At 38.0% G+C, this 24,759-nt stretch overlaps 2 protein-coding genes, 1 long non-coding RNA gene and 1 other non-coding gene across 4 annotated transcripts; 1 reads left to right on the forward strand and 3 right to left on the reverse strand.

Moving 5' to 3' along the window:
- Positions 1–3,784: 3,784 nt before the first annotated feature.
- On the reverse strand, positions 3,785–4,969 carry LOC147934504 (uncharacterized). The gene is made up of 3 exons (XR_015570962.1): positions 4,837–4,969; positions 4,381–4,432; positions 3,785–4,278 (listed from the first exon to the last, which is right to left on the reverse strand). It is a non-coding gene; the product is annotated as an uncharacterized LOC147934504 (long non-coding RNA).
- A 3,768-nt stretch (positions 4,970–8,737) lies between these two features.
- On the reverse strand, positions 8,738–9,436 carry LOC147934505 (uncharacterized). Its single transcript, XM_087473633.1, has one exon. It carries the CDS (start codon positions 9,434–9,436, stop codon positions 8,738–8,740), a length of 699 nt encoding a protein of 232 aa, XP_087329759.1.
- Positions 9,437–9,511: 75 nt separating this feature from the next.
- Positions 9,512–10,409, reverse strand: LOC147934506 (uncharacterized). The gene is made up of 2 exons (XM_087472652.1): positions 10,373–10,409; positions 9,512–10,251 (listed from the first exon to the last, which is right to left on the reverse strand). Exons 1-2 carry the CDS (start codon positions 10,407–10,409, stop codon positions 9,512–9,514), a joined length of 777 nt encoding a protein of 258 aa, XP_087328778.1.
- Positions 10,410–19,681: 9,272 nt separating this feature from the next.
- LOC147934507 (small nucleolar RNA R71) lies at positions 19,682–19,788 on the forward strand. The gene has a single exon (XR_015573287.1). It is a non-coding gene; the product is annotated as a small nucleolar RNA R71 (small nucleolar RNA).
- Positions 19,789–24,759: the final 4,971 nt, after the last annotated feature.

Consider the following 24,759-nt stretch of genomic DNA (forward strand, 5'->3'; position numbering starts at 1 on the left):
CAGCTGGAACTAAAGTTACTTATCAAGACTATAAATGATATATCGCTTACTACTTTAAATGATATATCTCTTACTCTTACCACTTTCAAATAATAAAGCATGTATCTCTTACTACTTTGAAAATAATAAACGATATCTCTTACTTAAATGTTCAATTCCGTAGGTAAGGTGACACAATACTATTGGATGTATGAATTATGTATCTCTTCTATTATTCGAAAAATCTTAAAAAGGGAAACAAAGCAAACTCGTCTAAAATAAGTATACACAACAACCAAATATATATATTTCCTTTTTTGTTGTTCTTTTGAAAGAATCCAACCTTTTCTTATAAAATACTCTCAGAGTCTCACACGCATTCTCTTCTTCTTCAGAAATCAGAAATCTCTCTTATTCTTCTTCTTTATCATAGAAACATAACAAAACCAAAAAAAATAACAAAAAATCTAATCCTCTCGTTATCTTTATGTCTTTTGTAATAAAAGAACACTACAAGAAAACAGCTTATAACTGATAGGCATATCTGTCAGATAGCTGTCGGAAACACCCATTACGGACCAAAAACCGACGGAAACGTCCGTTGGATCTAAATTATCAGCAAAATTATTCTGTCGGAAATCCGTCGGATCAAAAAAAAAGGACCATATTTTGACACACCCGACAAAGTTAATATCCGTCAGTTTTCCGTCGGTTATTTCTGACAGATTACCGTCGGATCAAAAAAAAAGGACCAAATTTTGACACACCCGACAAAGTTAATATCCGTCAGTTTTCCGTCGGTTATTTCTGACAGATTACCGACAGATCAAAAATCACCGACCAAAATTTGACACACGCGAAGAAAATTATATATCCGTCAGTAATCCGTCAGAAAAACTAACGGATTACCGACGAAATTTGTCCGTCAGTAATTTTCTGACGAATAACCGACAAACTAATCTTCTGTCAAATATTCGTCGGTAAGTCATCGGTAATCTTCTGTGATGATTCTATTGAGTATATTATTATATACACATTATTAGTATAGAATAATAATATTTATAATTTTAATGATGTAAGTGTCCAAGATATTTAGATATTTTAGATATTTTTAAGTATTTAAATTACTTTCTAGTAAAATTGGATAAAAAATACTCTAAATTTTTATATAAATTGGATATTTTTGAATAATTTAGACTAAATTGGATACTAAAATTTTGAGTTTTGTGAACTTCGCGTAATTGGAATCCTAACCCGAAATACCTAATTCGAATCCGACCTGAATCTGAAGTCTAGAAATACCCAAACGGGTCCTGTACCTCTAAATCCAAAAATCCAAAAATCTGAAATACCCGATCCGAACCTGAACGGGTACCCAAAAGCCCAGGCCTGGTGCCGTTCTTCACTTGGTTGCGAATGAAGTGATATTCAAGGATCAAATGTTTCATCCGGGAATGAAACAGTGGATTGGCGCAAAAGTAAGTGGGACCGACATTTTCGCAATAGATGACCGGTGGAAGAGGCTACTTGACGCGAAGTTCAGTGAGGAGAGAACAAATCCAATGGAGGAGGATCGAGCGACTCCTTTTTGCTTTTTAGAGGACCATGAGACAGGATTGCGACCTATGTAAACAATATATGCATGTGTCGAGACGTAATCATCATTATCCCCGGCCTAGACAGCATCGGAGAATGCATGGATGGCGGTGGTGTTGTTTTTGTGAAAGAATATTCTATGTGTGGTTGTTCTGTCAAGGTACTGCATAAGGCGTTTTGCGTCCTGCCAGTGCTCGGAGGTTGGTTTGTGCATGAACTGAGAAAGGCGATTCACCGCGTATAATATAACAAGTTTGGTAAAAACCAGATACTACAAACTACCAATCACAGTTCAATACTTGGACGGATCAGAGAGAAGTGTGCTGGCAGATAGAGTGAGTTTGGGAGAGGTGACCATGGGTGTGCTCACATGAAGCATATTATAGTGAGTGAGAAGATCGAGGATCTACCTCCGTTGAGTGAGTTGTAAGCCATTGTTGGTACAGTGAGCTTCGTTGCCAAGGAAGTAATGGAGGTCTTCCGGATCCTTGATATTAAACTGATTTGCCAACGACTAAAGTGTAATGTTAAGGAGAACCGTGTCATTGCTGGCGAAAATAATGTCATCCACATAGAAAAGTAGGTAAAGTAAACTCTTTCCACGATGCAAAATAAATAACAAAGAATCAGCAAGGGATTTGGTGAAACCAGTTTGAAGGAGGAAAGTTTGGAGTTCTTGGTACCATGTGCGGGAAGCTTGTTTGAGACAATAGAGAGCCTTATGGAGACGACAAACATGATTTGGGAGATTGATATCAACAAAACCTTGACGCTACCGTAGATATACTTCCTCATCAAGTGTTCCTTCTAAAGAGGCATGAGGCATGATTCACATATAGTTGTTTGATGGGCCAGTCGCAGGCGACGACTATTTGCAAGACAATCTGAATTGTGGTGGATTTGATGACAGGGCTGAATGTTTCATTGTAATCAATCCCTTTGCGTTGATTGCAACCCTTCACGACAAGTCGTGCCCTGTGTCGATGAAGAGATCCATCCGGTAGGTATTTAGGTTGGAAGATCCATTTGGTGTCGATAATGTTTAGATGTGGAGCCGGTGAAACCAACGACCAAGAGATTGTGCAGCTGGGCATTGTATTCTTCGGACATAACATTGTTCCATTTGTCGTCCGCCAGAGCCTGAAGAACCATTTGGGGCTCAACAACAAGAACAACAATGGCAAAAGCATATTTGGTGTTGGGCTTTACAATTCCTTGTTTAGAGCGAGTGGCCATGGGATGAGTGTTGCCCACAACAGGAGGCAGAGGCGACTGTGACATTGAAGATGATGAGGATGGTGTTTGATAACATCATTATTTTACCCATTTTAGCTATAGGTTAAGTATGCATTTAGGAATAGTTTGATATGGTTTCAAGGCTTTAATGTCTATGATCAAGTATTTTAGGTTTCAAGAAGTTTTTACAGGTTTTATAGCAAAAAGGACCAAAAGACAAGAAAAATACGTTTCAGGACAGATTCAGAGCTTTACAGTACGGGATACTTTTGAAAAACTTCCCGAACTCACATTTTGGCGTGCTTGGAGTTTATGGAAAGATGGAAGAGTCATCTTTCTCCTCAAAGTGGACACTACAAGAAACATGGACATTACTATAACACGGAAAATGCTACTAAAGGGATTTCGTAGCGCATTTGAAAACGTTGTATAATGAGGAGTTATAGCAGACCCCTCCCTACCATAGCAGTTTTTACGCGCTATGGTAGATTGACCTATTATAGCGCTAATACTTCGCTATTTAATATTATTAACTAGCGCTTAGTTCGTGTTATTATGTTTGTTTTTATAGCAAACATTTCGTGCTGCGTAACTTGTAATGATAACACATTATATGTGCTGGTGGATATTGTTTCCTGACATTATGGTTCTCGAATTTAACACTATAGTAGCACAAAATACTTGCTATAGGAAAGTGTTATATAGCGGTTTCGTTTTGCTATTGTGTAGTTTTTAATGGCTACTATACCTTGTGATACCATCATTTACAATAACATTTATCAATTGGGGTTTAATAATGTATTCCAGCATTTTTCTCGTGCTATAATATAAGACTTCTTGGCTTTTATTTTGTACTATGTAATAATTATCATGACACTGAGAAAATTCTGTTTATATTGCAATTTGGATATATATTTAACCTATATTGAATATATATTGAGTTGCATAATAATTTGTTATTTGAAACATTGAATTGCACAAAATGTAATTAGCTTTAATTTATGAAAGACAATGACTAATAAAATATCATATTACATAAAGTTAACTTAACAAAATGTAAACATCACATGAACTAAATAAACATTAACATGCAAAAAACATGAACTCGCTCTAAGAGTGGTTACCATGCCATTATTATTCAAATAGTCTTGCGGTTTGAGGGCTCTCCTTTCTCTACTTTTGGGCGTTTCTTACCAATGTTGTTGTGTGTATCATTTTTCATGTTTCTCCAAACTAGCTTGTATAGTGGATCAATGTCTTCTTCCTCTAGTTCGATGCGTATTAAGTAGCCTAGGTGAGCACAGGACCTTCTAAACTCTAGCTTTGTTATCTCCTTCAGTTCATCATCCGCATCAGTTTGTTGATCGTTGATTGCTTGTTGTTTTGTCTGTTGTTTGAGTGTTGGTACAACGTTTTTAGCGGGGAGGCCGCATATGAGTCCTTTACCTTCCATTTAACTAACAGTTTCTGCAGTACCCAATATGATATTGTTTAGATATGTTTATTTTTTATCAACAACCACAACAATCAAAAGAAAGCAATAAGAGGTTCAATATAAAAGAATATAACCTTTGCTTGAATGACAAAATGTTGTAAAACCTATGATATCTAGCTCTGAAACCTGAAAATGAATAGATCTATCACAAGGTTAAAACCTTTAAAAGTCTTTATCAACAAGAATCTGCAAAACACCATCAACAATCTCAACAGACAAAATATTAACAAGAACCTGTTTTATATTTTTTAAATCTAATAATAATGACTATCAGTGTTTGATTCTATTGAATATCTGCGAAAAACCTAATTCCAAACTGAAGCAGTAACTAATCAATGTCGTAATACTCACTGTCTTAGGGCAGATCTACTTCATCAAACAATAAATGAAAATCCAGATTTCATTGTGAACCAAAAACTATTAAGATTATTGAAGCCATCTCGGACAGAGGATTCGAGAAAGCAAAATAGCGACAGCTAAAAACAAAGAATCAGGGATTCGAGACACAAAATAGAAAGAGAGAATAAAACCTTTAGATTCGGCGATGATTTTTTGTTGTGTTTGGCGATTGTGAAATAGATGATATGAGTTCCTCTTTAGATTCAATCTGTGCTTTTTTTGGTGTTTGGCGATGGTGAAAGAAGCTTCGAGATTGAGTTTATTGGGTTTCCTTTGAAGACATCGAATAATGAGACATAAAAGTAGAGCGGGTTATTGACCGTTAGATTTATTCTAATGAATAATTAGGTGATCCACACCTTAATCAATTAGCCAATGAGATAATTGTTTCACGATTTGTATGTTATTAGTATAGTATTTTGTTATTTTTCTTTGTATTAATTTTGGAATATGGTGTAACAATTAAATAATTAAAGTTTCATATGGTAAAGTTTAATTTAAAATTTAAAATTATATTTTTACATTGTTAATTTGTGTAGAATGCTTTCAAATAAGATATTTAGGGTATAGGGTATAGGGTTTGGGGTTTATATCTTATATTACTATATATATGAAATAAAGATTTATTTATAATGCTAACTAATATTAATAATTCATAATTATGTACAAATATACATAAAATTATATTTTTACATTGTTAATTTCATGTTTCATATATTGGTGTATAATGCTTTCAACTAAGAGATTTAGGGTATAGGGTTTAGGGTATATGGTTTGAGGTTTATATCTTATATTACTATATATATGAAATAAAGATTTTTTAATGTTAATTAATATTAAAAATTCATAATTGTGTCATCAATATTTATTTATTGTTAATATTTGGTTATCGTATTTTCTTAATTTTTTCAAAACTATTTGATTTATTTATCTATTGATGTTTATTTTGTATATATCCAAATTATTATCCCTAACTAATAATATAACTAACATTTTTAAAATTGGCTTATTATCTTTCTATATATTTTTTAAAGTAAATCTCAAACATGTTAAAAAGGAAAATTAAATAACTTGTCCCATTAAACTAATATCTTTGAAACATATAAATTCTGATTCAACCTTAAAATCCAAAAATAAAAACAAAGGGACAAAGACCAGTGTATGACACAAAAGAACACAAAGTACTCATGTCTTTAAACTACAAAACATGTTCCCCTATCTGAAACATCACTTGTCCTCATTCATTCCTGTCCTCATATTTTGCACACATGTAAAATTAAAGTATATACCCACCATTACAATTTTATCTTCTGGTCAGGCAAGACAAGATCCATGTGCATCTTCCATATATTCGATTTCAGGAGTTTGCCTCCAAACTGCAGCGTCTTTAACAATCACAACATCCACCCATACTCGACAAGCATTAGGCCCCAACTTAATGTGATGTACCTCTTGATCAGGATTACTAGACGACCAACGTCTTTCAGCAACAACGCGATTCTTTCCGGATATATCCATCAACTTGCATTTTTTATTTTCTTTGAATGTGAGACGCTTCAAGAACAACCAGCAAAAAATATAGACAGAAATCAACCTCAAGCAAAAAAAAAAAATCATCATTCGGCTTCATTGTCAGCAGCAGCATCATCTTGTATATTAGAATCATCATTAAGTTCATCTGCCGGCTGATTTTGAGAAGTGTCATCATCTTGTATAGCAGCATCCTCTTGTAAATCATCATCCACTTCATTATCCAAATTCTGAGTTTCACACTGCTTGTCTACCAATTCTTGAGTTTCCAACTGCTTCTCAGTTAACTCGTCAATATTCTTCGTTTTGTGTGTACGCCTTTTTTGCTGATTGGTCATCTTAGTTCACCTGAAACAACAGAAAGCACTTGTTTATCAAAACAGATATAAACTTTTGTAGAAAACAATCAGATTCACATAAAACACACATTATAAATAATCATAAATAGAAAAAACAGTCACATATAGTATAATTTCACACATAAATCCCTTCACAGTCAGCTCGGGCATTCCTAGCTTCATCAACCAGGTCATCTTCATCCATGTCTACTAATACAGGAAATGATCCAACGTCTACATCTTCAGATTCAGCATAATTTGCATTGTATCTTCTTTTAGAACCTCTCATAGCTACATACCAACTCGATGAATCATCTACCCTTGAATAAAAAACTTGATGTGCTTGAGATGCTAGTATGTATGGGTCTCTTGCAAAGGAAGCTTGACTTTGGTTAAGGTTGACAAGTGTGAATCCTTCTTCTTTCTTTACTCCATTATCTATATTTGCCCATTGGCACCTGAATATAGGAATGTAGAAGACATTGTAATCAAGCAGTATAATATCCACCACTCTGCCGTAGTAAGACAAAACATCAACCATTGGAGAATTGTCTTTTGCACTAGTTATACACATTGATGTGGCCTCATGCAACACACCACAGTTCTGAGTTTGCCTATCAACCGAGACTGTATGAAACTGATTGCCATTGACTATGTAACTCATGTAAGACCTTGAGCATAGACGAGGACCATATGCTAACCACTTAAGTGTATCTTCATGTTCAGAAGTTATAGGTATCTGTTTATAAAAATTGTCAAGTATCATTTACTATATTGTAAAAGAATAGATGATCAACAAAAAAACCATAAAATAGTCAACATACCTTTTCTTTTAACCAGGAGACAAATTTCTGAGAATGTGTACTCCACAAAAATGCCGAATCACGTCTACATCTTTCACTAGAATCTTGTAAATGTTGTAGATGCATGCTAAAATTCAAAAAACAAAAACAATAAGTAAATGTAAATACAACAATATTATAAAAGAGAATGTAGAAGAACTTACTCCACATAAGGATCAAGCAGAGCCATATTATGAATGACAACAAGATTTGCTATGTTCCTCTCATTCTCAGTAAGAGTACATGAAGTAGATGCTGATATAGGACGACCCTCCAAGATAGAGCAGTTCTCATAATCAGCATTTCTTTCCATTTTCTCATCAGCATTTGTTGTCTTTTTCAAGAAATCACTGCAGAACCGTATGCACTCCTCAGCGAGATATGCAACCCTCTGGTCTTGCCATGTTTCTTACAAAGTCCTTTAGAACTTTCATGTACCTGCAGATAAAAAACTGTAACAGATAAGCATAAAGTATATTGTAAATGACACAACTTTATAAGTTATTAGATTGTACCTCTCAAATGGGTACATCCAACGAAAATGAACTGGTCCACATAACCAAGCTTTCCTGCCTAAGTGGACTGTTAAATGCACCATTATATCAAAGAAACTTGGGGGAAAGAACCTCGCAAACACGCAGATAGTTTCCACAACTTCATGCTCCATTACATAAATTGCCTCTCTGTCAATAACTTGCTGACACAGTTTGTTGAAGAAAGCGCATAAGCGTCCAATAGCTATCCTAAAACCTTTAGGTAACAAACCTGTAAATAAATAACACTGAAGATTAAAAACTTAACAGCTAATTATACAAGAGTTCTATCTAAAAGATTTCAGCCTCCCTCTGATTTTAACCGGAAGAAGTTGTTGCATCAACACATGATAATCATGTGATTTAAGACCCTTAACCGTACAATCTTCTATCTTAACACATCTGGAAATATTTGAACAGTAGCATCTGGTCCTCTGAAGTCAGATAATCGCTTACAAAATACTTTCTTCTCTGTTTTGGACAGAGACCAAGGACCTGGAGGAAGGTAGGTTCTTTTTCCACGTGCTTAGGGATGTAAATCCTTTCTAATACCAAGCAGTTGCATATATTTCCGAGCATTAACACCATCCTTTGATTTCACAGAATGTAGCATTGTAGAGACAAGTCTAGCCGCAACATTTCTCTCCACGTGCATCACGTCTAAGTTATGCCTAACGGGCATTTCCTAGACAACATAAAAACAGATAATAAAATGAATGTTAAATACATTTATTTTTAAAAATATAGCAAATCTGAATATATAGTAGAATAACAAACCTAACATATAAATCATACCTTCCAATAATCTAAATTGAAGAAGATTGACCGCTTTTTCCATCTGGATAGCTCCTCTGCATCTACTTGTTCTTCCTCTTCTTCTGAGTCATTGGATTCATCATCAGTATCAGAGGCTGATCCAACACGATCTCGCATCTTCCTCTTTCTTCCATTTAATTTTACATTCCCAAAATCATACTTGTATTTTTTGAGTATTTGATAAATGTTATGACCAGTCAGAATCCTACCTCTTCTTCCATGCTCAGCTTTACCATCAAACCATGCTTTCTTTCGTCTATAAACATGGGTGGGTGACAGAGACTTCCGGTGAGACATATACACGTGCTTTCTACAATTACTCAACCACAAACTATCTGTGTGCTTTCCGCAAACAGGACAACCCATTTTGCCTTTAACTTTGCAGCTTGCTAGATTTCTATATGCCGGAAAATCCTGTATGGTCCACAGAAGCATTGCTCTTAAAGTGAATGTAGTGCGACTGAATGCATCATACATTACCTCTCCCTTCTCCCACAGATGGTTTAGATCCTCTATAAGAGGTTCTAAATAGACATTTATATTGTTTCCAGGTTGAGTTGGTCCAGGAATCAGCAATGTCAACATGATGTTCTCCTCTTTCATACACTTGTCAGGTGGCATGTTGTAATTGACTAGCAAAACAGGCCATGCACTATAGTTAACATTTTTCATGTTGAAATGCCACCATAAGTCTTTCGCCGTGTCCTCTGACCTGAACATCCTCTTGAGATGTGGAATTATCGAAAATTACCTAAGTACTTTCTGTGGAGTACCTTTCTTCACCTCACCAGTTCGCGTGTTAATCTTCCATCGCGAAGAATCACATTTAGGACAAGTGTCGAGCTCCTCGTACTGATTTCTAAATAGACAACAGTCATTTACACAAGCGTGTATCTTCTCATAACCCATATCAAAAGATTTGAAGAATTTCTTCACCTCATACAAGGATGTGTGCAAGACATTATCCTTGGGTAGCATATGTTTTAAAGTCTCAAGTAGACTATCAAAACTTCTGTCAGACCAACCACTCAGAATCTTTAACCTAAAGAGTGAAACAATCGCAGATAGCTTGCTGTGGTTTGTGCAACCTGGATATAATGGTGTTTTTGCATCAGCTAGCTTGGCTAAGAACTCATCTTCAACCTTATCATTACCATCAGCAACATCAATTAAATCACCCTGACTAACCAGCTCTTCATCCATAAACTCAGCAGCTTTGAACAAACCTAAGATCTCTTGGTTCCACTGGCTTGTGTTCTTTCTACACTCAGTCTCTGATTTCACTTCTCCATGATGAAACCAGTCCTCTCTCGACTTGTAACTCCAATCCATTCCCCTTGTTACAAGATGATCAACAACATTAGCGGCTGAGTGGCAATATACGTTGCGACAGTCAATACACGGGCAAATAATCATTGCATTGTCTCCTAAACCTGCACCCACATACCTCACAAAATCCCAAGCACCTTTCTCATAACCAGGATCGGTTTTGCAATGAAGTAAAATAAAAGCGAAAAACCAAAAGAAAAAAAACGAATTACAAACTTTAAAAAATCTTTAACATATCAATTAAACCAATAAACTCAACTATACAAAACATTTTCACATACCTGTTAAGATGAACCCATGTCTTTTCCATAACCATTATATGTCCTTACCCATAAATAAAACAAAACAAACACATAAGAATAACACAAACACCAAACAAATACCACAAAAACACTAAACAAACATATTCACATTCAGCAACAGTTTATTAAAACGAAATATCAAACAACTAATTCATTCAACTCGTAAACAAATGAATCAAATATCAGTTTCATTGTGAGAACTAGCCTATGTGTTCTGATGCAAACAGGCAGATGATGCAGGCAGAAGATCCGGCTGATGAGATATGATTACCTTACAATGTTTAAAACGGTCAAAATTTAAATCAGATCTAGTACATAGTAAAGAACTGAAATACATTAATTGAATGCCTTATACCTTTCAGGTGGATGAGATCAGTTGGGTTCGAATCTACTGAGATCGGCTGAGCTATTGAGACAGAGACAGAGGCGGAGACAGACTGAGGCAGAGAGCGACGGAGACACAGAGAGCGACGGAGACAGAGCGATGGATACCAGAAAGAGAGACAGAGATAACGGAGATAGCTACACAGAGACTGTCAGAGAGTTTGGTGCTGAGAATCGAGATCTTGTCAATGAGAATCGAGATTTCATGGAATGGGTATTGAGATTTCAGGATAGGAATCAAAAACTATGAAATTGAGATTAGAGAATCTGAAAATTTTAGAGAATGAGAATGCTTTTTGTTTTTTTGGCTAAGTGTAAAAGACAGTCTTTTTGGTCATATAATCGAGACTTGTTTTTGTTTGGGAAAAAAAACCCAATTAGTTTGCCTCCAAAATACACCTTCCCGGCTATAATACTGATTTTTATTTTCCCGCTTAATGAAAATATATACTAGCGTTAATATAATGCTACGACATACTTGGCATTCGATTATGGTACTTTTAGTAATAGTTCGTAAATTTGTGCTACAAAGATCTGCTACTGAAGCTCATATTTCTTGTAGTGGGAATTAAGTTATTTTGTTCCGTGAAACTGACTTTCTTTGTGGTGTATGAATGAATGATGTATGGAATGATGATGTATGGAATGAATAGAAGTCAGGGTGTTTGAATTCCCCTTATGCAGTTGCAGTATAAGAGGTGTCAATCCTATCTGAGTGATTGTGAACAATTAAGATGTGCATATGATTCTAAGTCAAGCCAATTGTAAAGATTGTTTGTCACTAACAATCCTAAAATGAGATATGAAATGCAGAAAGTAAAAACAACTAGAACAGGATACGAAATGCAAACAGAACACACAACTTAAAGCTATATGAAACTAGAGTAAAGATAGAAACTATGCTAATGAACTAATGCAAGACAAGTAATGAACAGGAAACTACGTGAATGCAATGGAAATGAAACAGGAATGAAACAAGACAATAACAAATCAAAAACACAAGTTCTGGGGATGAACTCGAGCAGCACTCGACCGAGTGTAGGTCGAGTACGTGGTCGAGCTAGACTTAAACGTGAAAACAGAGCAACACAAGAAAAACAGAGCAATGCTAAAACCAATCAAACAACAAGCAAGCAATGATATTTAGACTAAGATTTCAATAAACAAAGAAGGCCTTGAGTAGGGATTCATGGGCTGAGCTAATCATTGTGGTTATCTAATTTGGTCAACAAATCTCAAGCAAACATTGAGCTGATCTCTAGACATACTATTCTAATACATGTTTAATCCACTCTCATGGCAAGAAACAATCAAAAATTCTAGACTTGTTCTCACAAAGAAAAGAATCTACACAAGCAGGCATTAAGCAATACATCTCAAACCAAACAAGACTCCTAATCTCTTAGCAAGCCTAATGGTAAGCTCTAGATCTAGCCTTATCTATGCTCCTTAGACATTGGTGTGATGCTAAGATGCTTGAAATCAAACCCTACCCTCTCAGATATAGGATCAGCATTAAGATCATCTAGCCTAGAAGAGATCTACAACAATCAAGCTTGACCAAATCAAACAAACCACAAGATCAACCCAGCCTAACCCATCCTCAAGGTCCTAAACAAACTACTCACAAGAACACATGGTGAAATATGTCAAAAACCCAGAAAATAATGAAACTTGCATCATTAGAGAGATGAAACAGAGATCTACAATATTGATGAAGGAATAAAACTCGAAATCTTAATACTTTGAAAGTTATAAAACAAACAAAATATAAGAATCTAGTCTTCCTCTCTCAAACAAGTACAAGATCTAAAAATAAAATAAAAGTGCAAAAGGAATGATATCTAAAAAAGGTAAAAACTAGGTTTTAGACTCTCTAAAAAGCTGGATTCTTTTGTGGCTGCAAGTACAAGGGCCTTATATAGGAGGTGAAGTGGAAGCCCTAAAAAATGCAAAAAGTCAAAGTGGTCAACGGCTCGGTCAACTCGACCAGTGCTCGGTCGAGCGGCTGGTCGAGCTGGCTTCTCTCGTGCATTCTCCACTCGGTCGAGTCCTCCTCAGCACACGGTCGAGTGGTGCGGTCGAGTTGGACTCCGGACCTTGATTCTACAGCCTTGACTCTCTTGTTTTCTCCTCAGGACATCTTCACTTCTCCTCAGCATTGCTTCTATGCTCCTTAAGCTCCAAAATCACCTGTTTATGCATGAAAAGATGCAAATGCAATGCAACTATACTCTAATGCATGATTAGTCCTAAAGCTACACAATAATGGCCTAAATGGATAGCAAAAGATGCAAAAGTTGTGAATAAACTAAGGGAAAACAAGGTAAAATATATGAACATCAACACCCCCAAACTTAGTCTTTGCTTGCCCTCAAGCAAATAATCAAGACACAAGAAGGTAGGTGAGGTTTGAAAGTGGGATCTCAGCTCCTAAAGCTTGCAAATAGACTATCTAGAATCAATGTCCAAGTTACTAGTACTATGATGCAAGTTGAATGAGCTATACTTAAAGACTTTTAGACAAGCATATCACAACCTTCACTGATTTGAGCCTTAGACATCCACATGCATTCAAATCAACCATTTCCTTTAACATTCATTAATCAAGAACATGAATCAATTCTATGCAATGCTTAAACTCATTTGGCTTGGCAGTAAAAGGTTTAGAGACAATGATGGTCTCTTTTTAGAGTAGGGCTTATCAATATCAAGGTTCTCTCATAAAAAATGGATTGAGCTTTAGAAGAATGCTAAAGGTAAGAACACTTAGACACATATAAGAACAAAACCTTGTCTACCCAAAGGCACCCAAAGTGTTTATCCTATCAATCTAAACCCAATTGATCCTAGTGCTACCCTTTAACTTCTTTTCTTCTTTTTCACCCTTTTCTCTTTTTGGTTTTAAAGTCTTAGGAGAGGTTTCTTATTTGATCTTTCTAGTGGAATGGGGGATTCTTACTTATTTGCTATGGTTCTCTTTTCTTCTTATTCTTAAGACATATAAGCATTTTGCTAGACTTCTCTTTTCTTTCTTTCTTTTCTTTAACTAGAACCATCTTTAAACAACCTTATTCTTCCCATTCTTTCACTAGACTTTAAATTTTCTTAAACACATTTCCCTCCTAAAGACTCTTAACCTTTTCTTTCTCTTTTTCCACTTTTCTTTTCATAATAGCCAAGTCCCAAACCCAACAAGTGAACCACCTAGTCCTATCTAGTTTGAAAAATGCAAACTAGAACTACACAAGGCTTTACTCTTGTCAGTTCAAACCTAACACTTTCTACCAAGCTCAATCCCAAAAATAGGCCTCACACTCACAAGAATAAACATGGCTTGAAAGAAGGCTTGGTTTAGGGGTAGGGGAACTGATTCTTAATGAGGAAATCAGCTACTTGGATCAACAAGAGTGGTAAAAAGGAAGAAGATGATCCAAATATGTATATGGTATCCATGAGTTTAAAGCATTGCACACATTGATAATTGAAAGTCAATATTAGGTTCTTATAAATAGGAAATGGTTTCAAATCTCAACATGCTTCAATTTAGACCAAATGTAATGCAGGAATTCAAGGCCTGGTTCAATCTTATTCTTCTAACCACTCAACTAGCATCAAAGTACTATTAACTTGGGCATTGATCCTAGTCTAGTGAATAAACAAGCTAATAAGGGAATACTCATCATAGATCCCTAATGCAAGTACTATACAATCCTACATGAAACATGCTAAACAAGATCCTAATGTGCAGTGCAAACTACATGAACACTCTTTTTTTTTTTATAAAGATTTTTTGGCAAAAATTTTCAAATTTTTAGGGTTTTTCTATGCCTTAGATGCTATGCAAGTATTAACATGATTATGCTAAAAATTTGAAATTAGAATCACAAAACACAATGTCAAATGCTATCTCAAACCCTCCCCCAAACTTAAATCACACATTCCCTGTGTGAAAGAAATTTGATTGAGGATTCAAGATGAAAAAAAAAAAAAAAAAAACAAAACACAATGTCAAATGCAATGATATCTACAAGGGAAGGTGATAGTGGTACCTTAGGGATTGTGGAAGTAGCTGTCCACATCCATTTGCATGCTATCATAGGAGTAGTTGGGGTCTTGTTGGTGACTTGGAGGTGGAGTTTGGGGCAGCTCGACGATGGGGATCGACCGGGACTCGGTCGAGTACGTGCTCGAGTGGTGGGGTCGAGCTGGACCACGATTGTCAAAATGTTGACCTTGCTGCTGGTAGAACTGCTGGTAGAGTGCTGGATCCATGAAGTATTGGGGTGGGATGGGAGGGTAACCTTGATATCCTGGATAAACAGCTGGAGGTGGGAAACCATAGGGTGATCTGGCCTGGAACTCGACCGAGTGCATTGGAGGTGCTCGGTCGAGTGGGTGCTCGAGTGACCCGGTCGAGTACCTTGAAAAGGGTTGTTCTCGGGTACTTGAGCTCCTCTTCCTCTGTTTTGGCTCATACATTGAAGTCCTAGCTGGTTCCACAGGGTTCGCAACTCTAGAAAGTGCTCTAGTTGAGCTACTCCTCCTCAAAGGGCTTGATGGTGTAGGTGAAGAATTCCCACTCTTCAACTCAGCAATCTCCTTTTTTAAGCCCTTGATGGACTTAGCCATGTTGGTCACCTTCTTCTTCAGCTTATCAAACCTCTTCCCATGCCATTTGTTCCATTTTTGCAGAAGGGTTAATCTCTTGGTAGCCTCCCTCACTCCTCTACTATCTCTTGGGTTGAGCTCATAATCCTCAAAGTAAAATTGCTCCTCCCCATCAGCCATTTGCACATCTCCAGCTTCATCAACTCTTAGTTGAACTATCCCATCAAACAAATGCTCCTCAGCTGGCCAAAAGTCAATGTTGACCCCTTCTTGAATGGTGGTGAGCTCTTGGTTAGGCAAAATCAGTTGCTTTTTCCCAAGTGTTGGTAGTTCAAAGTTGAAAATGTGATTCCCTTGATGCATCTCCTTGGCTAGGATGAGAGTAGAGGTGAGGTAGCTAGAGTCAATCCATCTTGGTGAAACCCTTTCTCCTCTAAGTGGAACCTTAGCAGCTTGAAGGATTGGAGTAATGATGCCTCCAATGGTTAGTGCTCCTCTTGATCCTTTATTCTCCAACTTGCCTACCCAACTTCTCAAGTAAATCATGTGATCAATGAGCACCATTGCTAGGTCAGTCTCCACAGTGCTCCCGAGAATGATGGTGCCATTCCTTGCTTGGAAGATGACTCCATTGAGAGCCAAATCAATCATCTTTAGCTCCCACTCATTAATATTCCCAGTTTCCTTCCTAGCAAAGAAGGTGTTGGCAAGAGCTTTGTGGAAGTACCTTAGGACTGGGCTCCTTATCCTTGAACTCTTGGAATTGGAGGATGAGTAGTATTTGTTGTCCCCAATGGTTTCCCACACAGCATAGAGCTCTTCTCTTGGAATCATCAAACTCCTATTGCTCCCAACCTCAAATCCAAACACATTGGCTATCTTCTTCATTGAGAGTTCATACCTTTTCCCCTTGATTGTGAAATCAATGTGGCCAGCTCCAAACTCAGCATCCTTCCTTGCATATGTATGCAGCTTGACTGTGGCCAGAAACTCACAACTCTCTTCTTTGTAACCCTCCATGCAAAGCCCCATAAACTTGGTCAGGTTGCTCTTCTCAAAGAGGTACTCCACATCTTCACCAATGGCTAGCTTCTCCATGGTTTCTTTGTGTGGATATCTTGTCCCTAAGAACTCCATTCTCATGAAAGCATCATAGAGTTGCCTCTTTGACAACCCACAGGACTCAGCTTCTCCATCATCCTCTATCTCTTCTTTTTCACTTTCTTCCTCACTCTCATTCTCACTCTCCTCTTGTTCAACCTCAACTGCTGGCCTCTTCCCTTTGGCCTTGTGTCTCCTCATGAACTCATTGAGAGTTGACTCCCTTTCCTCCTCACTCTCAGTCCTCTCAGGATCTTCCTCAACTCTTTCTCTCCTTGGACGCGGCATCTGGCTCGACCGGCTGCTCGAACCACCACTCGGTCGAGTGCATGATCGAGTGGGGCGTCGAGTGGTCCTTCCAGCTTGTCCTCTTGATTCAAGGCTAGCATCATGACGTTCCATGGAGGTTGCAGTGGTTTGTTGAGACTTCCTAGTGATTCTTGAAGACATTTTTCAAATAGAACTGAAGGGAATAGACTCAAAGCTCAAAGTTAATAGGTTAGTGAACCAAAAACTTGAAAGAACTAAGCTTGAGCAAAAGATAAGCTATGAGAGAGATTTTAAAACTTGAATTCAATGGTTTTGAGCAAATGAGAGAATGTGAGAGGCATAGTTTCGTGCAAGGTCTATATAAAGAAGCTAAGGGGACAAAGAGACAAGGGTGGAGCGTCCATACCATTCAAATTTGAAATGGGAATCTTTGACCTGCTTTTTGCTGCCACTCGACCCCACACTCGACTGTACACGGTCGAGCACCTTGACCAAATTTTGAAATTTCAAAATTTTTCTTCTTGTTCTTCCCTCCACTCGATCGTTCTAATGATTTGAAGATCAAATGGGCCTCAATTCCTTTCCAGCTCGGTCGAGTACCTCTCGTGGGTAGGTCGAGTGGGCTTGCGAGTCTCCTTCTCCAAGTCTAAACCTCTCCTTACCCAACTACATTCTCACCTAAAGGCCTGTCCAACACAAACAAAAAAGAAAACACATCAAAACTACAAGGAAAATAAACAATATTTACAAAGGATACCTTAGGGACTTCCTCCCTAGTGAGCTTGTTTAAAGTCACTAAGCTTGACTTTGGTGTCCTTTTTAGGCTTGGTTTAGATACCAAGGAGGTGATGAAATCCTCCCTGGAACCTCTTGATCACTGTGAAGTTGATCCTTGATCACCTCACCCTTAACACACAAGCCATGTTTCTTCTTGATTTTGAGCCTTGGTCTTGCCTTCCTTAAGGACCTCTTGTTCAGCTTAACTTGAAGATCTTCAACCATACTAGTCAACTCTTGAACTGACCTCTTAAGCTTTTCCACAGAATCATCTTGAAAGGAGAGCTTAGCCTTTGGAGTTGCTTCACCACTTGAACCTTCTTGACCTCCTTTGTCCTTGATAGTAAAAGGTTGATCATCAATGGTAGGAAGGTTGGTTGGGTTATAGATGTTGAACTTCATGGCTATATCTTCAGCAATGTTCAAGGTCACAAGACCCTCTTTGACATCAATAACTGCTCCAACAGTGGCTAGGAATGGCCTTCCAAGAATGATTGGATCTTCAGGTTCCTTGTCCATCTCCAACACCACAAAATCAGTGTGAACCCTTGCCTTCCCTATCTTGACTGGGACATTCTCCAACCTTCCAACTATTTCTTTGTTTGACCCATCAGCTAAACATATATGAAGGTTGGTGGACTTGAAATCAGTTCTCCCAAGCTTTTGTGCTATGGAGTATGGCATCACACTTGTTGAAGCTCCCAAGTCACAAAGGCATTGGTTGTAGTGAAGATAGCTAAGTGTGCAAGGCAGATAGAATGGACCTGGATCCTTAAGCTTGATTGGAATGATAACTCCTCCAAGGTCCTCAAGATCCTTCTCATCTTGAGCTTCAGCCTTCTTCTTTGACAAATCAAGCAAAAAGTCTTTGTAGAGAGGATATGGATCATACTGTTCCAAGGCAGGTCCTCTCTCTTCTTTTTGGTAAGCAATGGTGATCTCTTGTATGGCCAACACTTCCTCAACCACAGCTTCTTCAATCACAACCACTTCCTTCAAAGCCTTCTCTTCCTCTTGTTGCTTAGCCATCATCTCCTTTCTCTCAATGATTTCCCTAAGCTCCTTAATCTTTTGTGCTTTGAAACGTCTTGGGAATGGAAGAGGTGGCTTGTAAGCAGGAGGAATGTACTTAGCAGGCTTGACAGCTTCTGAGTCTGCAACTCGATCGACCACTCGAGCATGCGCTCGATCGAGTGGCTGTTCGAGTACTTGGTCGAGCCAGATGCCGGACTCCAGTTGCCTTGCACAAACGTCACTTGGGGCTTCAGTAACTAATGAATTCCCCCAAACTTGGACTTCACTGTCCTCAGTGACTCCCTCATCAGAGATATGAATGGCTTTTGCAGTGAACTCCCTTGGATTTTGAACAGCTTTTCCAGGGAGTTGGTTGGGTTTTGGAGCTGAGGTAGAGGCAATGTTACTCTCCATATACTTCATTCTGGAGTTGAGACCTTCAAACTTCATGTTCAGATCATTGTACTGTGATGTGAGCCTTTGATTCAACTCAGCAAACTGCTTGGCTTCCTCAATCTTGCCTTGTGTTTGCCCAATCAACAACTGTTGCATCATTGCTCTTAAGTCTTGTTCCTGGCCTTGGTTAGTCTGAAACCCTGGTGGGGTACACAATTGGGGCTGGAACACTTGGTGTTGCTGCTTGGGGATGTAGTTTTGTTGCTGTTGAGGTTGTTGAGGTGGATAGACTTGGTCTTGAGGGTTGGCCACATTGGTGCTCCTATTAGAGAGATTGTTGTTCTTGAAACCTCCTTGGTTGTAGCCTTTGAATCCTCCCTGGTTTTGCATGTAGCACAACTCAGCAAATTCAGGCTCCCCCTCTTGAACTGGAGCTTCCTCTTCACCTATGAAGTGAATGGACTTGGATTGGCTGAGGAGGATCTTGTCAAGCTTCTCATTGACCATCTTCAAATCCTTCTTATACTTGTCCTCTTGATCAGTTGAGGAGCTCCTTATGGTCCTATCATAGTCCTCATTATAATTGCCATCAGATTGAGCAAGATTCTCAACTAACTCCCATCCTTCTTCCACATTCTTGTTGAGGAAGTTGCCATTAGAGGCTGTGTCAAGAAGCATTCTTATCTTGGGAAGCACTCCTCTATACAAGGTGCTTAGAAGTGACTCATTGCTGAAGCCATGGTGAGGACACTGAGTTTGGAATCCTTTAAACCTCTCCCAAGCTTCACAAAAGCTCTCATGATTCCTTTGAGCAAACCCAGAAATCTCATTCCTCAGCCTAGCAGTCCTTGCATTGGAGAAGAACTTGGCCAGAAAAGCTTTCTTGCATGCATCCCATGTGGTGATAGCTCCAGTAGGAAGAGTCTTCTCCCAAAGGTGAGCTTTGTCTCCAAGAGAAAATGGGAAGAATCTTAATTTGAATCCATCTTCACTCACTCCATTGATCTTAGTGAGTCCACATATTCTGTCAAACTCATCAAGGTGATCTAGTGGATCCTCCATTGGCAACCCATGAAACTTGTTTGCTTGTATCATTGAGATCAATCCACTCTTGATCTCAAAGTTATTGTTTGCTACTGAAGGTGGCACAATTCCAGCCCTTTGGTTGTGGGTATTGGGTGCATCTCCTGCACCAATGTGCCTTGGTCTTTGCTCATGGATAGCTTGTTGTTCCATGATGTCTTGACCTTGTTGTTGTTCAACTACTCTTCCTTGCTTATGTCTCAAACCCTTTTGTAGCCTGTGGATGTTGTCAATAGGCTGTTGAAGACTATCTTTGCCTTTTGACCTTGTGTGCATCAACAAACTCTACTACGGACTCGAACAGGTACACGGTCGAGCGCAGGCTCGAGTGGGTGGTCGAGTCGACTGGGAAGTAATGGCTAATTTGATCCGGCTTCTGGCTCGACCAAGCAAAGGAAGATTTGAGTGGGTGGTCGAGTAGGTGGTCGAGTGGGTACCTGAAACACAAAACAGCCAAGCAAAGGAAGATTCGAGTTCAGTAACTTCACAAGTGTGTAAAACGAACTTAATCTTAGACTAATAATGATCCTAAATGTCACAAAACACACTCAAATGGGCAACGGCGCCAAATTGAAACTGACTTTCTTTGTGGTGTATGAATGAATGATGTATGGAATGATGATGTATGGAATGAATAGAAGTCAGGGTGTTTCAATTCCCCTTATGCAATTGCAGTATAAGAGGTGTCAATCCTATCTGAGTGATTGTGAACAATTAAGATGTGCATATGAGTCTAAGTCAAGCCAATTGTAAAGATTGTTTGTCAATAACAATCCTAAAATGAGATATGAAATGCAGAAAGTAAAAACAACTAGAACAGGATACTAAATGCAAACAGAACACACAACTTAAAGCTATAATGAAACTAGAACAAAGATAGAAACTATGCTAATGAACTAATGCAAGACAAGTAATGAACAGGAAACTACGTGTATGCAATGGAAATGAAACAGGAATGAAACAAGACAATCACAAATCAAGTTCTGGGGATGAACTCGAGCAGCACTCGACCGAGTGTAGGTCGAGTACGTGGTCGAGCTAGACTTAAACGTGAAAACAGAGCAACACAAGAAAAACAGAGCAATGCTAAAACCAATCAAACAACAAGCAAGCAATGAATTGAAACTAAGATTTCAATAAACAAAGAAGGCCTTGAGGAGGGATTCATGGGCTGAGCTAATTATTGTGGTTATCTAACTTGGTCAACAAATCTCAAGCAAACATTGAGCTGATCTCTAGACATACTATTCTAATACATCTTTAATCCACTCTCATGGCAAGAAACAATCAAACCTATGCAATTCTAGACTTGTTCTCACAAAGAACAGAATCTACACAAGCAGGCATTAAGCAATACATCTCAAACCAAACAAGACTCCTAATCTCTTAGCAAGCCTAATGGTAAGCTCTAGATCTAGCCTTATCTATGCTCCTTAGACATTGGTGTGATGCTAAGATGCTTGAAATCAAACCTTACCCTCTCAGATATAGGATCAGCATTAAGATCATCTAGCCTAGAAGAGATCTACAACAATCAAGCTTGACCAAATCAAACAAACCACAAGATCAACCCAGCCTAACCCATCCTCAAGGTCCTAAACAAACTACTCACAAGAACACATGGTGAAATATGTCAAAAACCCAGAAAATAATGAAACTTATATCATTAGAAAGATGAAACAGAGATCTATAATATTGATGAAGGAATAAAACTCGAAATCTTAATACTTTGAAAGTTATGAAACAAACAAAATATAAGAATCTAGTCTTTCTCTCTCAAACAAGTACAAGATCTAAAAATAAAATAAAAGTGCAAAAGGAATGATATCTAAAAAAGGTAAAAACTAGGTTTTAGACTCTCTAAAAAGCTGGATTCTTTTGTGGCTGCAAGTACAAGGGCCTTATATAGGAGGTGAGGTGGAAGCCCTAAAAATGCAAAAAGTCAAAGTGGTCAACGGCTCGGTCGAGTGGCTGGTCGAGCTGGCTTCTCTCGTGCATTCTCCACTCGGTCGAGTCCTCCTCAGCACACGGTCGAGTGGTGGTCGAGTGGTGCGGTCGAGTTGGACTCCGGACCTTGATTCTACAGCCTTGACTCTCTTGTTTTCTCCTCAGGACAGCTTACCACTACTCCTCAGCATTGCTTCTATGCTCCTTAAGCTCCAAAATCACCTGTTTATGCATGAAAAAATGCAAATGCAATGCAACTATACTCTAATGCATGATTAGTCCTAAAGCTACACAATAATGGCCTAAATGGATAGCAAAAGATGCAAAAGTTGTGAATAAACTAAGGGAAAACAAGGTAAAATATATGAACATCAACACCCCCAAACTTAGTCTTTGCTTGCCCTCAAGCAAATAATCAAGACACAAGAAGGTAGGTGAGGTTTGAAAGTGGGATCTCAGCTCCTAAAGCTTGCAAATAGACTATCTAGAATCAATGTCCAAGTTACCAGTACTATGATGCAAGTTGAATGAGCTATACTTAAAGACTTTTAGACAAGCATATCACAACCTTCACTGATTTGAGCCTTAGACATCCACATGCATTCAAATCAACCATTTCCTTTAACATTCATTAATCAAGAACATGAATCAATTCTATGCAATGCTTAAACTCATTTGGCTTGGCAGTAAAAGGTTTAGAGACAATGATGGTCTCTTTTTAGAGTAGGGCTTATCAATATCAAGGTTCTCTCGTAAAAAATGGATTGAGCTTTAGAAGAATGCTAAAGGTAAGAACACTTAGACACATACAAGAACAAAACCTTGTCTACCCAAAGGCACCCAAAGTGTTTATCCTATCAATCTAAACCCAATTGATCCTAGTGCTACCCTTTAACTTCTTTTCTTCTTTTTCACCCTTTTCTCTTTTTGGTTTTAAAGTCTTAGGAGAGGTTTCTTATTTGATCTTTCTAGTGGAATGGGGGATTCTTACTTATTTGCTATGGTTCTCTTTTCTTCTTATTCTTAAGACATATAAGCATTTTGCTAGACTTCTCTTTTCTTTCTTTCTTTTCTTTAACTAGAACCATCTTTAAACAACCTTATTCTTCCCATTCTTTCACTAGACTTTAAATTTTCTTAAACACATTCCCCTCCTAAAGACTCTAACCTTTTCTTTCTCTTTTTCCTCTTTTCTTTTCATAATAGCCAAGTCCCAAACCCAACAAGTGAACCACCTAGTCCTATCTAGTTTGAAAAATGCAAACTAGAACTACACAAGGCTTTACTCTTGTCAGTTCAAACCTAACACTTTCTACCAAGCTCAATCCCAAAAATAGGCCTCACACTCACAAGAATAAACATGGCTTGAAAGAAGGTTTGGTTTAGGGGTAGGGGAACTGATTCTTAATGAGGAAATCAGCTACTTGGATCAACAAGAGTGGTAAAAAGGAAGAAGATGATCCAAATATGTATATGGTATCCATGAGTTTAAAGCATTGCACACATTGATAATTGAAAGTCAATATTAGGTTCTTATAAATAGGAAATGGTTTCAAATCTCAACATGCTTCAATTTAGACCAAATGTAATGTAGGAATTCAAGGCCTGGTTCAATCTTATTCTTCTAACCACTCAACTAGCATCAAAGTACTATTAACTTGGGCATTGATCCTAGTCTAGTGAATAAACAAGCTAATAAGGGAATACTCATCATAGATCCCTAATGCAAGTACTATACAATCCTACATGAAACATGCTAAACAAGATCCTAATGTGCAGTGCAAACTACATGAACACTCTTTTTTTTTTTTTATAAAGATTTTTTTGCAAAAATTTTCAAATTTTTAGGGTTTTTCTATGCCTTAGATGCTATGCAAGTATTAACATGATTATGCTAAAAATTTGAAATAAGAATCACAAAACACAATGTCAAATGCTATCTCAAACCCTCTCCCAAACTTAAATCACACAGTCCCTGTGTGAAAGAAATTTGATTGAGGATTCAAGATGAAAAACAAAAAAAAAAAAACAAAACACAATGTCAAATGCAATGATATCTACAAGGGAAGGTGATAGTGGTACCTTAGGGATTGTGGAAGTAGCTGTCCACATCCATTTGCATGCTATCATAGGTCTTGTTGGTGACTTGGAGGTGGAGTTTGGGGCAGCTTGACGATGGGGATCGACCGGGACTCGGTCGAGTACGTGCTCGAGTGGGGGGGTCGAGCTGGACCACGAGTCTTCTTTTCCTCTTCTATCTGGTCTCCCTTGCTTCCCTGATCATGAAAATACCAAAACAAAAATCAAAATACCAAAAACCTTAAGCAATATGTACATGGATACCTTAGGGACTTCCTCCCTAGTGAGCGTGTTTAAAGTCACTAAGCTTGACTTTTGATTGCCTTCTTAGGCTTTGTTTAGATACCAAGGAGGTGATGAAATCCCCCTGGTTCTACTTGGTAACCTTGGTGTTCCTTCTTGATCACTACTTCCTTAACATTTGAGCTTTGCTGCTTCTTAAACTTGAGTCTTGGTCTTGCCTTCTTCAAAGACCTCTTGTTGAGCTTAACTTGAAGATCCTTCACCAGATCAGTCAGCTCGTGAACTGAACCCTTAAGATGTTGAACTGATTCCTCATGAGATGTGACCTTAGCTGTTGAAGTCTCTTCTTCTCTCAAAACCCCCAAAATCATCCTTATCTTCAATCTTAAATGGTTGACCTCCAATGGTTGGTAGGTTAGATGGATTTGTAATATCAAAGTTCATGGTCAAACCTTCAGA

The sequence above is a fragment of the Camelina sativa genome, chromosome 11 (genome assembly GCF_030686135.1).
Source record: "Camelina sativa cultivar CO46 ecotype springtype chromosome 11, ASM3068613v1".
Lineage (NCBI taxonomy): Eukaryota > Viridiplantae > Streptophyta > Magnoliopsida > Brassicales > Brassicaceae > Camelina > Camelina sativa.

Bases quoted from the DNA above. Each gene is read 5' to 3' on its own strand.
- LOC147934506 (XM_087472652.1), bottom strand. From the start codon at position 10,409: ATGGTTATGGAAAAGACATGGGTTCATCTTAACAGGT. The intron at 10,252-10,372 runs ATGTGAAAATGT...TTCATTGCAAAA, and splicing joins ATGGGTTCATCTTAACAGGT to CCGATCCTGGTTATGAGAAA.
- LOC147934505 (XM_087473633.1), bottom strand. From the start codon at position 9,436: ATGAAAAATGTTAACTATAGTGCATGGCCTGTTTTGCTAGTCAATTAC.